Source organism: Notolepis coatsorum (genome assembly GCF_963971535.1).
Source record: "Notolepis coatsorum genome assembly, chromosome: 2".
NCBI classification, from domain to species: Eukaryota; Metazoa; Chordata; class Actinopteri; order Aulopiformes; family Paralepididae; genus Notolepis; species Notolepis coatsorum.
In genome coordinates this window covers 171,727,405-171,745,537 of record NC_140166.1, presented here as the reverse complement: position 1 = coordinate 171,745,537, position 18,133 = coordinate 171,727,405, and the positions used below count along the sequence as shown (strand labels likewise).

The 18,133-nt window shown below is 44.7% G+C and overlaps 1 protein-coding gene across 1 annotated transcript in view; it reads right to left on the bottom strand.

Annotated features, from left to right (window-relative positions):
• rab6ba (RAB6B, member RAS oncogene family a) overlaps positions 1 to 18,133 on the bottom strand; it is a gene marked incomplete at both ends in the record, with an annotated part of 276,963 nt that overhangs the window by 177,215 nt on the left and 81,615 nt on the right. Inside the window, 1 exon segment of the mRNA XM_084307347.1 lies at positions 2,823 to 2,881. Within this exon segment, the coding sequence (XP_084163473.1) occupies positions 2,823 to 2,881 (59 nt within the window).

Sequence of the window (18,133 nt, the reverse complement as noted above, 5' to 3'; positions counted from 1 at the left end):
AATTACAATGACCCATAATCTCATGCCATGTCTGAATATCGTGACTGACAGTCACTTTACACATATCATTGTCATCATTACACTTGTCGTTGTCATTACACTCTGTTTGCAAGTAATACATTCTCTGGTACACCTCTATGTTAAATCGTGTACCGTTGGGCTCTACAAGAAAATGTTTACCTTCAATGAAGAACACTTCGCAGTAGCAGCTATTACAGAGAATAGTCCTTGTGGGAACAATGGTACGTAGAGAGCGTTCTTTAACGTCACTGTACGCCGGCGCCCCCCGCTGTCCGTGAGGCATACCTGTGCGTCTCCTCTCTCTTTTGCCAACCCGTAGGTGCGCTTCCCGTCTGCCAGCTCCATGCTGTGTCTCTGTGCCAACACGCCAGCTCCGTCGTGGTCCTGGTCCTCTCCCTTGGCGTCGCTTGGGCCTTCAGCACCCTCTCTCCCGCCTCCGCGGTGGCTGGGTGGGTATCTTCTGAGGCCTCGAAGTTTCTTAACTTGGCCTTGAACTGTCCCAGCGTCATGTCCGCTGAACCGTGTGTTACCAGGAGTGTGAACGGTTTGTACAGCTCCGGTAGTCCTCTCATCACCATCGCCATCATTAGCCCATCGCTTGGTGCTTCTCCTGCACTCCTCAATGGCGTCGTGATCTGCTCCGCTCTGTTGACGTATTCGGTCACAGTCTCGGTGTGCCCCTTCTTCAGGGCTGTTAGTGCTATGTAGAGGGCCACGACTCGGGGTCTTCCTCGCCCGATGTAATGCTCTCTCAACACCCCCAGGCTTTCTCTGCCTTTGTCTTTAGTGTCGCGGAATATCAACCCCAAGCTTGTGTCGTCGAGCAGTGGCGCTAACTCACAGTACGCGTCTGCGTTACGCTGTTCGTCCAGGGCTTGCTCTTTCGGCGTCAGTGGTCCCGTGGGGGCTGTCAAGATTGTCGCCTTCAGTCCCGCACCGTGCATGCAGCATAACATGTGCTCTTCCCAGAGCTCGTAGTCCTCTGCCTTACCATTAAATGAGGGCCATTTGCTCCTTCCAGTGGTCGCCACAAGTTCTAAGACGGGGTTCTCCCCCTCGCCTCCGTTGGGCTCAGCAGGCTCCGTCTCCCCCGGTGCCGCCTCCCCGGGGCTCTGCGCGCTGCTCTCCGGGCGGGTCCGCTTGCAGCCCGTCGGTGGGGTCGGTGCCCCGCTTCCTCTTTACGCGCAGGATCATCGTGTTGGATTCCATGTTGCTCTTTGATGGTGGACGTAGCTTTAGCTCCTGTTGGCCTAGCGTCTAGCCATGCGGTACTCCCGGTGCTAACCTAGCCTATACTTTAGCTAAACTTGCTACCCTTATTATTTCCCCCCGGCGTGATCTGGGCCCATAACCTGTTGACAGAATCTGGCTATGGGGCGACAATAATGTGGTCAAGAGGCATGGTTTCTATCTTTAGCCTTTGGCGTGGTTTATTTCATTCACATGGTAGGACAGCAGCACATGAGTCCTCCTCTCCGTGAGAGGTAGGTGGGAAAGAAGAGACAGAGGGGGAGGAGACATCTCTTTAAATACTCGCCACCTGGTGGTATCATGAGTGGCTCCGCCTAGAGCGCCCTCTAGTGGAAACAGTTATATATGCAGTTAGACAGTTACAAGCAATCCTACATAGAACCTCTAACTTTAACAAAGATTCTCAAGATTCTGAATGCAGAGGAACGTCGAAGTAAAGTTACTTAATTGAACATGTGTTTACAACTGGGCTGGTGTATACATTTGACAACATCTTTGGGCAAAAACCCTAGAAGAAACCTTTTGGAACTGCTTATCATAAGTCAAAATACAGGTCTATTTCCATTCCAACGTTTATCTTAAATCTGATGACATTACAAATGTAAAGAAACCTCTTATTGCAGCATAAGGATGTATCATGTAACCTTAATACCCTAATATAACCGCCCCTCTTAAGTCAATTAAACGATTAATTGGTCAATTTGGTCTTAGTAAAAAAATACATTGTTAGCTGATTAGTAATTTTTATACTTTTTCTATGCTGAGTGAGTTATTTCCTGAAATATGAGGAGCACATCTCCAGTAAGCACTAGATATATAATGATCAATACATCTCCAGTAAGCACTAGATATATAATGATCAATACATATCCAGTAAGCACTAGATTTGAAATTATCAGCACATTTCTGGTGAGCACTAGATTTTAAATGATAAGCACATCTCTGGTGAGCACTGTGTGGGAAACAAACATTTTACAGATATGTTAATGAAATTAACTAATCGATTAGTTGACAAAATCCTTTGACTATTAGCTGACAATCACAGAATCTGCCTTTAAAAGGGAGAACTACCGGTAGATGATAATAATAATAATAATAATAATAATAATAATAATAATAATAATAATAATAATAATAATAATAATAATAATAATAATAATTATAATATGAATATGAATATGAATATGAATATGAATATGAATATGAATAATAATATGAATAATAATAGGGGGCTAGAGAACTAGAGAGCTAGATGATTTACTTGCCCCCCCCCTTCCTTATTCTCCAGTGATAAAGCCCTGCTTCGTTGCCACTAATTTTAAAATGAAACATCCCAGATGATAGTGGCAGATTTCATTTTAAGTCACATTTCTTAGAAATTTGCTTTCCCCCCCCCCCCCCCCCCCCCTCTCTCTCTCTCAGATCAATGCACAGCAGTATATTTCACTATGGGTGGAAAACAGCACGCCACCCACCCCCTACACAGAGCCACCGTGATTGATGGACTGATGAGAGACAAATCGTCTCACTCCAGAGTGCCAGTGACTTACCTGATACGTGTTGTCGAAGCTGTCATACATGAACCGTGTGATCAGAGACGTCTTCCCAACTGCAAGAGAACAAAAGAGAGAGGAGACAGTGAATTACTCGAGCCTGAAAGTGGCAAAGCGGGCAGCCTAGGCTTACCGCGTCCAAATAAACCTAAATCGATGATGGCAGTGGTTATACGGTTACCGTCGCGGCTGCCATGGCTACCATGGGAGCTCATTATGGGGTATAAGGGTGGCGACCAGAAGGTCATCGATGATGTCAGACCCGTGTGTAATTACCGTGTTGCGTGGCTTCTGGCAGGAAGTCTATTCCCAAAACATTTCTGTGAAATTTCACAGTTAATATTGTGGGGGGCTCGGTCAGAGGCATGGAACTGGTAAATGATCCATGAGCGTAAATCCTCGAGGGAAAACCCAAGAGCACTTTTTCCATGGCATTGTTATTTTCATTTGCATTGCGTCACCGGCGCATCTACAGGGTGTTACTAATGTGTGTACAAATGTACAACGTGTGTATTAGGAAACCCTCTACACATGAACGCCAGGGTGTGAAGAAAGAGTGATGCAAACATAGAGAGATGGACTTGCAGCTTGCACACTTGGGACTCTGGGACAGGAAAGCGACGATGAGAGAATGACGAGGACGGGACTGGAACAGAAGCATGCTTAAAAAATTTATTTAATCCTCTTTTTTTCTCCGCCTGATTTTTTCTGTGCTTTTCCTCCCATCCCAATTTAGTCGTTATGCCAATTCCCCCCTCCCCTACCTGGTCGTTGTGCGCATGTTCCTCCTACTGGTAGGTACAAGGGAACCCTGAAGTCCACCACATGCTTCCTCTGACACATGCAGAGACAGCCAGCGGCTCTCTTTTCACCTGACAGCACGGACTCTCATTGGTGAAATGTAACACGTGGGAGGTCACACTGCCTTCACCACTTCCTGTCTTTTGCTGTGCAGGCGCCCAGACCTGACCTGTAGGAGTCGCTGTCCACAACGCCAGATTACCACCCCATCGACTTCCCTCCCGCTAACTCAGCCAAACGAGTTAGTATGACGGCTGGCCCAAGCCGGAGGCAATGCTGACACCCGGATTCGAGATTGGTGACGAGCGCAATCTCCGCTGCGCCACCCAGCCACCCTGTATGACCTTTAATTTGACTCTTCCAACAAACCCAAGTGTGCAGGAGGTTTTTCACCTCACTAATGCATCCACCAGACAGATGAAACTAGGACCCATGAAGGGCGAACAACAATCATAGAGGTACACAGGCGGGGCGGGGCTTGAAAGTATAATTTAGAGTACTTTAGTAGATGAGTACGTCAACGCATCAAAGAGTACTCAACAAAGTGAAGCCCTTTTCACACAGAGAAGCTGGCAAAAGGTGGCAGCTTGAAATGTGGCTTTGCTGGTTCCAGACCCATTCACACACTGACCAAGAAACACACCAATTTGCCAGCATGTCCCCTTTCACACACAAAACCATGTCCTCCTTTTGTTGCTAGGCAACACAAGCAACGCATGAGTGTTTGTTTATATATCAGCTGTTAAACATGGCCCAGACTGTGGAGAGCAAGTTGTGCTTATTCTTTTGCTTTTACAGTTTAAATGAGCTTTTCGGCCGAAAATGACATCTACAGCAATTCATTCATTCATTCTCTCTCTCTCTCTCTCTCTCTCTCTCTCTCTCTCTCTCTCTCTCTCTCTCTCTCCTTTCAAATAATCCTAATGTATCAACTAAGGAAAGTGAGAGCGAGATCTGCCCTATAGCCAACAAAATTCACATAGTCGCAGGGGACTAGTACTGTACATTTACATTTTGTAATTTAGCTGACGCTTTTATCCAAAGCGACTTACAAGTTTTGTACAACAAGTCAGCAGGAAGGGTACATCTCTATCAGTAACAATGTTCATCAAAGTGTTGAGTGCTACTGTAGGTTAGTATATTAGGACGAGTTCATGACAGTAAGAAGGTTATTATTATAATTGTTTTCAGATATTGATTGAAGAAGTGTGTCTTTAGTCGACGGCGAAAGAATAGGCGGCTTCTCCTTGATGACCCTCCCGGAGCTCGGATAGGAGTAGGTCTGAGGCGACCAGAAGATGCAGAGTGTAGGGGTCTTGAGGGTGTGTAGTTAGAGACCATTGACCGGAGGTAGGTGGGAGCCGTTCCCTTCGCCGCACAATATGCCAGGTCGAGGGCCTTGAAGTGGATTTGTGCGGCAATGGGGAGCCAGTGCAGGTCCCTAAGAAGTGGCGTGACGTGGGCTGACTTCGGTAGGTTTGAGATCAGGCGGGCGGCTGCATTCTGAATGAGTTGAAGAGGCTTGGTGGCAGTGGTCGGAAGGCCAGCAAGCATTGCGTTGCAGTAGTCGAGGTGGGAGATGACGGTTGATTGGATGGGTTGGGTGGCTTCTTTTGTCAGGAAGGGGCGGATCCTTCTGACGTTGCTCAGGAGGAATCTGCAGGTTCTGGTTGTTGCTGCGATGTGAGCGGAGAAGCTGGTTATCAAGGACAACACCAAGGTCCTTGGCGGTGGGGGACATGGCCACAGCTACATTCTCCACTGTGATGGAAAGGTCGGTCAGGGGGGAGGATTTGGCCGGCAGGTGAAGCAATTCTGTAATTCTTAGGTTCAGTTTGAGGTAGTTGGTCGTCATCCAGGCAGAGATGTCAGACAGACATGTTGAGATCCGCTCAGAGACGTGGATATATGAGGGAGGAAAGGAGAAGAAGAGTTGAGTATCATCGGCATAGCAATGATACGAGAAGGCATGAGAGGTGATAATGTTACCCAGAGATTTGGTGTCCAAGGAGGGGTCCAAGGATCGAGGCCTGGGGGACACCTGTCCACAGGGGGCGGGGGGCCGACAGGGTCCCTCTCCATGATACTTGGTAGGAGTGGTCATTGAGGTATGATGTCAGCCATGTCAGTGCAGAGCCAGCCACACCTATACCTGCGAGGGACGCAAGGAGTATCTGATGGTTGACTGTGTCGAAGGCTGCAGACAGGTCCAGGAGAATCAAGACAGAGGAGAGGCCTTTTGCTTTTGCTAAGTGAAGAGCCTCTGTGACCGCTATAAGGGCCGTCTCTGTGGAGTGACCAGACCTGAAGCCTGACTGATTAGGGTCTAGGAGGTCGTTCTGTAAGAGGCAATCAGTAAGTTGGTTGTATACAGCACGTTCAAGTGATTTAGAAAGGAAGGAGAGAAGAGAGACAGGACAATACAGATGCAGCACTGAAAAATCAAACCTCTTCTGCTGCTGGTCTGCTGCTCCTCTGCCACTATAGAACTAGCACTCAGGTGTTAATTTTCGGGGGCGGGTGGCTGGGTCCCAACGTGAACAAAGGGAGGGTACTTAACTTTTTTTTTATCCACTTTTGATCCTCATTTTCTATTTTTCTCCCATCCCAATTTCGTATATTGCCAATTCTCCCCTCCCCTGTCTTGAACGTTGCTAGACTATTCCCCCCACTGGTCGGTTGTAGTGAGGATAGAAGCCTTGCATCACGTGTCCCCTCCGGTAAACGAGGAGGCAGCCTGTCGCATATTTTCACCAGACAGCGCGGACTCTCAGTGGCGAGGAGTAACGCGTGGGAGGCTCACGCTGCCCCTGTCTCTGCTGTGCAGGCGTCACCCAACCGACCTGTAGGAGTCGCTGTCCACAACGCCCCACCCATCGACTTCCACCCGCTGACTCTGCCAAATGAGCTAGTATGGCGTCCGGCCCAAGTCGAAGGCAATGCTGAGACTGGGATTCGATACCGGAGTCTCTTGCATTGGTGACGAGCGCAATCTCCGCTACACCACCCAGCCGCCCCTAGGGAGGGTACTTAACTTAAGTGCTTCCCCAGGGAGGGGTTCGGGGGCTACTGCCTTGGGTACTGACTTGGGTACTGCCCATATATTAGTGTTGCAATGCATGATAAGTAAACAGTGAAAAAAGCTAAGGAATCGGATGGAGCTGGGGCATTTGGGACGAATAAAAATGTAAGATGAAAATCTCCCCAGCCTGTGGGAGGCAGTGGAGGTGTGAAATTTGTGACAATAGGAGTCACAAAATCACAGCAGGAGAGGCAGGAGAGGAGCAGGAGAGGAGCAGCAGATGAGCAGCAGAGGTTCGATTTTTCAGTGCTGCATCTGTAGCAGTGGCGGCCGCTGGGTACTTCGCCACTAGGGGCGCTATACCAAATATTTTGCAAACATGTACAGTACAGTACTGTACCACGCAAGACTCATGGCAAGACGTGAGCGATTCGACTCACGCTCACGGCAATGAATCGGCTCTTATGAACGAGTCGCTCAGCTGTTACTACAACAACACACAACCAGTCAAATAAAGTATAGTCTAGACTCTAATTCACAACTTGAAACACAATATAAATAGAAAAGTTAGAAACAAAACTCGCCCGTCTCCAAACACAGGCAGATCTCTCCCTCTCTCCTTCTCTCTCTCACACACAGCGCGACGTGGAATCGATTCGTTACACAATCAGACCTATTATATACCAAGAATAACTTCAGTATGAGTACAGGGCTGTACACATATTTTGCATATTGTTAAACGAGCCAAGGCTAGCTATTAAACTATCGATATGAATCGAAAATCTGGGACCCTGATGTAAACAAGACAAACGTCTTTCTCTGGTCTGCATCCCCTTAACAATTGTGTGTATTGAGCCTTACTGTATTGTACCCATTCTGCAATCTGTTAATAAAGTTCTCATTCATTCATTCATTCAAACATAGACAATATTGAACAAGCCATAATCCACGTATTTTCAATCCGAGAGAGCTGCAGTAGTTAAATCAATGAGCCATCGATAAATAAACAATCAGCAATGTCTCGCTTCATGAATGGCCAGCAGTAGTACTGCTCCTAAAAAAACTATTTACAACCGTTAACGTTAAGCCAGTTAGCCCGCACCAGCCTAGTAGTACTACTAACGTTAGCTCCCAGAACGATAGCCAGTTAGCCCGCACCAGCCTAGTAGTACTACTAACGTTAGAGAGAGAGAGAGAGAGAGAGAGAGAGAGAGACTCACTGTTTAGTTGAAACGTCCAGGGCAGGAAACGTGTATAATCCGCCATATAGCTTGTTAGCCAAGTGTTAGCTCAGCTGAGCTCGTCGACGTTAGCACAACACTCAACAAGTACATTCCTTTGTCCATTTCCGCTCGAACAGACTGCAAACTACCTGGCGTTCTATCGCCATGCTCTAAGACAAACTCTAACCTTAACCAACTTTGAAAGAGTGCCTAAGCTTAACAGTCTAAAGAACTTGCAGTCACAGCACGGCACGCTCTAAGACAAACAACAGTCCTAGTACCAGGAACCAAGCTAGAAGCTAGAATTGGAACATTAGAAATTGGATTCGGCCAATCAGAGATTGTCTCTGTGAAATTCTGCCATAGAAAAAAATACTGGCGTCGGCCAATCAGAGAGCGTCTCCGCGAAATGCGGCTATGGAAATTCTCACGGAAGTTCACGCTGCTTTCTAGACCGCTTCAAATCGCGCTCGGATTCCAACATAATAGTCATATTTCAACGCACAACGCCGTATGCACTGATTGGCTGTGACGGAGACAGCGATCAAACTGTGACGCGCAGTCAGAGCGCTATCGCTTCTTGCCCGGGCGAGAAATACGAAAAAATTAAAAAAAAACGTCACTTCCTGCCCATGAAAACGCTGTTTTTTTTATTTAGATAATAACGTTATATTGTGCATTGGAAATACAAACATACTTAAAATGAGTAAATATTATTCATTTTAAACATGTTTATATTATTTATAGGGCTATAAAACAAAAAACAAAAAAGTTTTATTTTTTTCTTCTTCTCTCATTTAACAGGTGGGTCGGCGCCCTAGCGCCACCAGTGGCGAGCCGCCACTGATCTGTAGTTGTCTCTGACGGTGGGGTTCATGGTTGTTGTTTTTTTATGAGGGGTGTGACTCTGGCTTGTTTTAGGGAGGTGGGGACCACCCCCAAGTTGAGGGAGGAGTTGATGGTTGCAGTTAGGAATGGGAGGATGTCTGGTGCTATGGTCTGGAGGAGTGGGGAGGGTAACTGGTCCAGCTGGCATGTAGTGGGGTGGTTTGACGTTTGACTAGTACTACAGGGACCTCTAGTAATATAATTGCGGAGGCCGTCTGTGATCTTAATCCCATGTGAATATGCCATGTCTGTCATGTGTAAAGTAAAAATTCCAGCGCAAATTAACTACCATAATTCCACAAACACAATGATCATCCGATAGCATTAGTCCCGTGTGAATCACAATCTCAGTAATTTGGGTTTGTTAATTAAGAGTTCTTAATGTTCTTAAGAGGAACATTGAACTGGATGACAAGTGTCGCCGTACCCAAAATAGTTTGACTTTTGGACTTTATGGTGTTTTTGTTTTGTTCTTGACTTATTGTGATGTTTTTTCTTGACTTGTTTAAAGAAGACGTGTCCGGCCCATGGGGACATTAACGTGTGTTGTCAGGCCTTACAAATACATTTTATTTGATTTGATTTGACATCCTCAACTGAAAAGGTGCAGCGCATGGACAGTGCAGCCACACGGATTCAATGGCAGACTTTCACAAAGCTGCCGTGACATCATGAGGGTCATGTCAGGAGTGCAGAATGTAACACGCACAGAGCACTGTCAGAGGCAGCCGGCTGTAATGTGGATGCCTTCTAGCCATTACCCTCCTGTCTCTTGGTAACACTGCATCATTGCCCTAGCGTGTCACTAGTTTGAGCGTGGACCACGCGTATTTGAGGATTTCTAAACGTATAAATTGCACATCGAGAGGCTAAAAGCCGCCAATGAAGAAAATGCTGCTTCAAGGACTGATGTAAGGACTGCTGTAATGACTGATGTAAGGAATGATGTAAAGACAGATGTAAGGACTGATGTAAGGACCGCTGTAAGGACTGATGTAAGGAATGATGTAAGGACTGATTTAAGGAATGATGTAAGGAATGATGTAAGGAATGATGTAAGGACTTACACATGGCCAGGATGTTGCTAGTTAGCTGCGCTAACATTAGGTTGCCAGGTGCGGTACTGACATTAGTGTTGCCAGGAAGGTAACGGCTAGAAGCATCCACGCTACAGCCAGCTGCCTCTGACCGCGGGAGAACAGCGCTCTGTGGTGTGTTGCATTGTGGACTCCTCACATGACCCGCGTGATGTCACAGTAGCATCATCATCATCATCATCATCATCATCATCATCATCATCATCATCATCATCATCATCATCATCATATTTATTTGTACATGGAATTGTTACAGTCCAACAGTGTCTTCAATACAGTTAACTGCAGCGTGGCTGCAGGACACGGAGTTGGCCATCTGATGATCCACGAAAGAAGAAGTTAACTATGATCCACAAAATTCCATGGCAGAAAGGAACAGGAAGAACAAAACTCTTATTGTACCTGCCCCTACACACATACAGTACACTGATAGACTGTTCATAACGCAATGTTTACCAAACCAAACAAAATGTACATACTTATTTTGCAGAAATGAAAACATCAACACAATTAAATGAACATAAATAAATAAATGTTGTGGATCTATCAGTTAATTGCATATTTACTGGGGTTCATTCATTTATACACACACACACACACACACACATTTTATATTATACTTCTATATACTATACTATTATTATACTATATAATTGTATTATTCATTTTTGTATTATACTATAACTAAATCACACTATATACTATATCATACTATAGTATACTATACTATATTATACTACACTATATTATTTTAGTATACAGTATTATACAATATTATTTTATATATATCACAGTAGCTTCGTGAATCGGGACAGCCCTGACGCTCGCTGTGTAAAGAAAATATGATGCTGGGGGTCCATTTAGTGGGGAACTATATCCAGCCTCTGGGGTATTATTCACCAAGGACATGCGGTATATCTAGATTGCATTTGGATGAGTGTAAAGGCCAGTTGACCATATAAGTGGTTAGCTGCTACAGCACCTGAGCACAAACCCAGCAGTATGTTTTCATTACAAGGTTCCTGATCATTGAACTGAAGAAGTATTTTGAGGAACTGTCGATTATAGAATCTTCAGAAGTGCAGCAACACACACACACACACACACACACACACACACACACACACGCACGCACACACACACACACACACACACACACACACACACACACACACACACACACACACACGCGCGCGCGCGCGCGCACACGCACACGCACACACACGCACACACACACACACACACAACTGGGGACATGGACTGCTGCCGGAGAGCAAACGGACTTCTGCCCGGAGAACAAACAGACTGCTGCCGTTTTTTTTTATTGCCTATATTTATTGTAACCAATACTATGACCGATACTATCTGCACCTTTGTTTATACTGTTTAATTTGCTCATATTTTATATTCAGATTTAATTGTATTGCCTATATTTATGTCTTTCTTCTATTCTATACAGTACCTGTATGCCTAATGACGCCCAAATTTCCCCAAGGGATCAATAAAGGAATATCTTATCTTATCTTATTATTGGTTGTACTGCTTCTGGTTGTGTGTCTTCAGCAGAACCTTTGATAGCTCTTAGCTCCAGCAGAGACCAAGATAATTAGCATAATGCAGAGTAAAGTAGGTCAGGCTATCTACAGTAAGCCTCTGCCTTGGTAACCTTGTTAGCTACTGATGACCTATGGCTCTGAATCATATAATAAAGTAGTGTCTTTTAGCAACAACCGATTTCCTTATGAACTGGCGGACTCTTATCCACCAAAACCTATAACGTATGATCATACCGATAAGGCCTACAGACCCTCATCTGCACCTTTGTTTACACTGTTTATCTTTCTCATATTTTTATATTCAGAGTTAAATGTATTGCCTAATGCCTATATTTATGTATTTTATCTATTACTCTGCCCATACCTGTACCCCCCCCCCCCCCCCCGCATGCTGCTATGACGCCCGAATTTCCCCAAGGGATCAATAAAGGAATATCTTATCTTATCACAAAAAAAAACACTATTTGCTACTGCTATCTCCATTGCAAGAGGCTCCCGTCCACCTGATTTAAATATAGAGTTTGCCAAAGATACAAAGCCATCACATTCCACAGAAAAAGGGGACTTTAACTACTAACTAATAGGGCTCCTCTGTATTAGGTCAATGAATGCATTCAGTTTTGTACATTTCCATTCAAACAATTCACTGCTATTGAATCTGTGTCTCTGATCTAAGAAATTAATCTTGACTTAAAAGAGGAACTAGGCCCAATTTCAGTTAATGTTATTCCTATGGTCTACTCTAAGATATAAAAAATAAAAGATTTGTGGACCTAAACAACTCTCACCCCAGAGAGTGCTAAAACAATGATTTGTGATGTCCTCAGGTATGCAAGTCTGAAGCTGCTCCATGGGTGGGGGAGATGGTATAAACCAGGGGTTCTCAAACTTTTTTATACCACAACCCCATTTTTTTTATTCTTTTTTGGCGACCCCACACAAAGGGGACATGCATTGCTATTCCTAGCACTATATGGGCAACTTTACACAATTCCTGTGAGTCTATTGAAGACATCCGTAAGGTTTTTTTCAAAAAAATGCATTGTTTTATATTTCTAATCAAGTACTCAAAACCATCATTTTTCATCCTCAGGATTTCAGGCTGTTATGGCCTGGCTCCGCCCATAAGCACTTTGAGTGACAGTCAGTCCACACAGTCTGCAACTGGTAGACAGAGAGAGATAGAGAGAGAGAGAGAGGGGGGGGTGGGAGAGAGAGAGAGAGAGTTAGAGAGAGAGAGAGAGAGAGAGAGAGAGAGAGAGAGAGAGAGAGAGAGAGAGAGAGAGAGAGAGAGAGAGAGAGAGAGAGAGAGAGAGAGAGAGAGAGAGAGAAGACAGGCCGTTATTGATATGGCCCCCTCTCTCTCTTCCTTTCTTTTTTTCTTTCTTTCACTCTCTCCCTCTCCCGTTCGCCTCTATATTAAAGGCGGCCCAAGAGCCCTTCCGCATACGCCTGATTGGCCCCGGTAACGCACCCAATGCGCATTTTCTTTTTCCGCCAGAGGCGGAAATGGAATACATATTTATCCAAACGAGGACCCGATTTGTTATGTCATTTCGGGCGTTTACAAATACATATTTATCCAAACGAGGACCCGATTTGTTATGTTATTTCACACGCGGAAATGGAATACATATTTATCCAAACGAATACATATTTATCCAAACGAGGACCCGATTTGTTATGTGCTTTCGGGCGTTTACGTTAACACAGCCCAGCTGTCAACTGTACTTAACAGCTGTCAACTGTACACTGTAACGTAATGTGCTTTCGGGCATTCATAACGTTATTTCGCGCGACTGTACATTGTAACGTTAGTTAACACAGCCGTTAACACAGCACAGCTGTCAACTGTACTTAACAGCTGTCAACTGTAGGCTGTAACGTAATGTGCTTTCGGGCATTCATAACGTTATTTCGCACGACTGTACATTGTAACGTTAGTTAACACAGCCGTTAACACAGCACAGCGGTCAACAGTACTTAACAGCTGTCAACTGTACGCTGTAACGTTATGTGCTTTCGGGCATTCATAACGTTATTTCGCGCGACTGTACATTGTAACGTTAGTTAACACAGCCCAACACATATGTAATATTAATAGGTTTTGCTATGCATAGAATAACAGAACAGATTGACAGGTGGTGACAAAGCACTGCGCATTTATTTAAAAAACATACATACCCTAAGCTATGCATAGAATAACAGAACAGATTGACAGCAGTGTTTTAGAGGTTATTTTGGTTATAAGATGTGACATACTGTAGTTGTTTATATGCGGGTGTCTTTGTGTCAATCTTGTCAATATACGTCCATCTTGTATATTAGGTATTATCTTTCTTGTATATACCGTAGGTATTATCTATACCCGCTTTTTATGGCTTTGATATGGGGTGTTCTGGGATTAACCGTGTTCAATGTCTGGGATTAACCGTGTTGATGTTCTGCGAGGTGAACCTCAACGCGAACCAAGCACCAAGCGCGGGTTGATGGCCTGCGAGGTGAACCAACGCGAACCAAGCACCAAGCGTCCCAAACGACCTCATGCGCATGCGCGGCGAGCACCTGGCTGAAGCATCTGTTTGGCAAAAGAAAATGCGCATTGCGTGCGTTACCGGGGCCAATCGCGGGAATGCGGAAGGGCTCTTGGGCCGCCTTTAATATAGAGGCCTCCCGTTCGGGGGGGTGTGCCGCGCGGCAGGTCCCCCCCCCCCCCCCCCAAGTGCTCCCGAATGCTCTCTATCTCTCTCTCTCTCTCTCCCTCCAGAGTGCATGCAGAGGTGGGTTTCACTCTGCCGCAGTATGAGGAAGTGGTTTCCACTCGCTGTGTAGTCAGTCTAGGTAGATTGTGGGCGGGCATTAGCTACAACCACAGAGCCAATCACATCACTGTCCGCTACCCAGAGCCTCAGTGACGCCATTCAGGCCTTCAAATCAGGATGGCCTAATTTACTGGAGCAGGAAATGGTCTGAGCTGAATCAGAGCAATCCGCCAATATGGTATTTAGACACTAAAACACATTGATACTCACTCCTATTACTATAATACAATGCTAATACAATGCTAGAGACTGAAAAATGACATAATGCATGTCACCTTTAATGTAGCGCGTAATTTCAACATGGAATTAAGGAATATCAAAATAAAAGCACACAATGTTGAACTTGATCATGCATATTTATTAGAACATTTAATTACAGCACTATGTTATCAATATACATTTATAAAACAAGGCCTATTTAGCCAAAATATGTTTCCAGAACATATAAATAAACATATATATATATTTCTTTTTAATAAATGATGCACAACCCCACTGTCACCTACCTACCTACCCATGACCCCACTTTGGGTTGCGACACGTAGTTTGAGAACCGCTGGTATGATACTGAGAGCACCCAGGAGAATGGTCTGAGTATATTGGTACATTTTCTTTCAGAACTAAGAACAATACTATAGAAGTAAGGTATAAAACATTGGGTATAAAAAACAACGTCAAGTTTTTCTGCCCCTGATCCCGATCCGAGTAATTGAATATTTCTGCCGATACCGAGTCCTGATCCAATATTTCTATTTTCCTACTGTACATAATATAACAGCACGGTACACACTTCAAGTATATTAAAGTTAGTAAAGCCATTTCAATGTAGATAAGATATGCCTGGTAATTGAATAGTTCTGCTTAAAGAAAAAAATTGCCCACAGCTTTACCTCAATGGTTTTCATAATTATTTTTACAAAAAAGGATCTGAATTTGATTGGGCTTAATATACCCGACACCGATCAATACCGATCAATTAAAATATGCAGTGATTGGCACCAATTCCAATCGGCACATCCCTGACAAATTCCGTTTCCCTGCTCAACGGAGCAGGTTCAGACTTTATTTCTGATGACGTCACAAGTTGACATCACGGTACCTGTTGCAGAAACGAACTTCGGCAGGTTTGTAAGAACAAAATGCTACATTGGGCTTTTATCCCCCACGGTGTGCACTGGCCTGCTAGCTAAACTAGTTGGATTTCTCTACAGTGCACACCGGGCGGCTCCCAGTGTGTGTGATCATCAACGACATGCAGTGGTCATGCAGCTCCGTATTTGACAGTGTTTCTATTTTAGGCAAGTCTGCGTTTGTATTTCAGTACACTGCAGCACCTTACTCTGGTTTCTGGCTTCGGGAGAGAGAGTAGCTCATGTTCCTGAGATATTGATTGAACTTTCCTAGAACCATGAAAATAACATGATATTGGGATTCTTGATTTGGGTTGTCGGTTTCCCTTTAACATTAGTCAGATCATATATAATTCATGATTTCTCCATGTTAAATATCACTGAGAAAGAAATAGAATTAGTGCCTCAATGGAAACTCTATTCTAACTACAGCATGTGTGAACAGTAGGGGTGTAACGGTACATAGAAGCCACGGTTCGGTACGTACCTCGGTTTTGGGGTCACGGTTCGGTATGACTTCGGTACAACAGGAACAAAATATTTATAATGATTATTATATATGTATACAAATTATTATAATTATTATTATTAAATATAAAAGAATTATTAAGTTATACTTAGTTCCACCTAGGCTTTCCGCGGTAGTCAGTCAGTGATAACGGTGTCATTCTGTGTTCAGGAATCCACTTGAGTAAATTAATTGCCTACTGCCCCCACCCCCCACCGGTGTATGCTTTTTAAGTTTCAGTTTCACTTCTAGAGTAGATTTATCATTTTCAGCCTATTGTAATGACCCTGCTGTGTTACAAACATATCATTCATTCATGGTTTTGTTTCAGGGACACCTGTAGTAAGGGGGAGGAGAGGAGGGGAGAAACAGCCCAGTGAAGAGTGCGTGTTGTTAATTTGTTCTGTCGGCTTGTCATCATGCCTTTACAAGCTTCAACGTTTTATTCATCATCTAAATGTGGCAATACAAGCTTGATATTCAACGTTAAATGAATGACCTTCTGTGTTAAGACTGTTAGTAAGCCAGTGTAAAGTAAAGATATTGATTGTGTATTGGTCAGCCTGTATGTCTGCCGTGCATGAGTGCGTGGTACGCACATTTACGTGCACATAATGGTGCGTGTGTGTGTCTGTCTGTCTTTATTGATAACGATCTGTGATTGATGGAGAGTGTGGTATTTGACCAGTACCTGACCTGGGTTTTTATAATCCCTTGGCTAGTCGTATATTAGTGACTTGTGGAATTTTGTGACAATGAGTTGAATTATTTGATCTGGGCTAATCTGGTGAGATTCATCACCAAAGGTTCTAATGGACTTATGTGGATGCAAATGGATGGATCTGGTCTGGAGCTTTTGCCAGATGCGGCAGTGTCCAGCGTGAAGTCAATGTGTGTGTGTGTGGAGTGAGAGAGCGAGAGTGAGGGAAGGGGGAGGGCGAGGGAGCGGGAAAGGGAGCGGGGGAGAGGCTTGGGGCCTTGTGTGTGTGAGCTTGTCAGAAGGTCAGAGTGTGTCTGCTATATCATATTTCACTGTCATATTTCATCAGAACGCATAGAGAAGTGCCCGCGTGGGATATCGATTCAACGCCAAGGTGGGACCGAGACGGAGGGATACACACAACGTGGTACATCAGGAGGACGCAGTCAACTCAAGGAAAGTGCAAACGCTAATGTTGACTGTTTTTCTGAGTGGAATCGCCGTATTCTACTAGTGGATTGCTAGTGGGAGCTAACTGGCTAAGTGGCTCTGCTAGCCATCCGAGTGCTAACACAGCTAGCCGCTAGCTAACCAAGTGCTAACACTGCAACAGATTGAAACTTTGCATATTTCTCTCACTATGAATTTAAAATGGGGGACCCTGATGTAAACAAGACAAACGTCTTTATCTGGTCTGCATCCCCTTAACAATTGTGTGTATTGAGCCATACTGTATTGTACCCATTCTGCAATCTGTTAAATAAAGTTTTCATTCATTCATTCACTCGTATGGTGAATGTAATGCGAGTCGCCGCGCTCGACTGGGGCTATTTCAAGGGAACAGAGGGGCTTGTCTCGCTTCGCCAGTTTCTGACAAAAATGCGTCAAATTGGTTACTAATGTGAAAGATCGGATCGGGAAAGATCGGTATCGACAGATACTCAAAATCACATGATCGGGATCGGATCGGGAGCAAAAAAAGGCGATCGGGACATCCCTACACACAATTGTTGGGATCATCCCTATGTTAAGGGGATGCAGACCAGAGAAAGACTTTCGTCTTGTTTACATCAGGGTCCCCCATTTTCAATTCAGAATGAATAATGAACCAACATCCAAAGCTCCTCGGGTCGCAGTTGCAGCTAGCAGTATAACCAGGAGTGAAAGGCAGGAGTTGTGGGAAGTCCCGATGGCGTGGCATCCGATCAGGCGAGTCGAGGAGCGTTGGATGTCCCCAGTAAGACCACTAGCACCGAAGGTGGTTAGCCTGCTAGCAAGCAAGCTAGCAAGCTAGCAGCAGAGCTACGGGGGTAGGGTTGCCACCCGTCCCTTAAAGGGGAACTCCACTTTTTTTGGAAATTAGCTTATTTAACATCTTCCCTGGAGTTAGACAAGAAGATGCATACCTTTTTTGTCTCTGTGCGTGCATTTTAGCTTTGGGAATAGACGCTCCGTTAGCATAGCTTAGCTTCATCACTGGAAGTGAGGCAGGACAGTAGCCTTACAGTGCCTTACAGTGTATTGCAAGGTCTGACATTGACCAAACTTGATATGCATGACC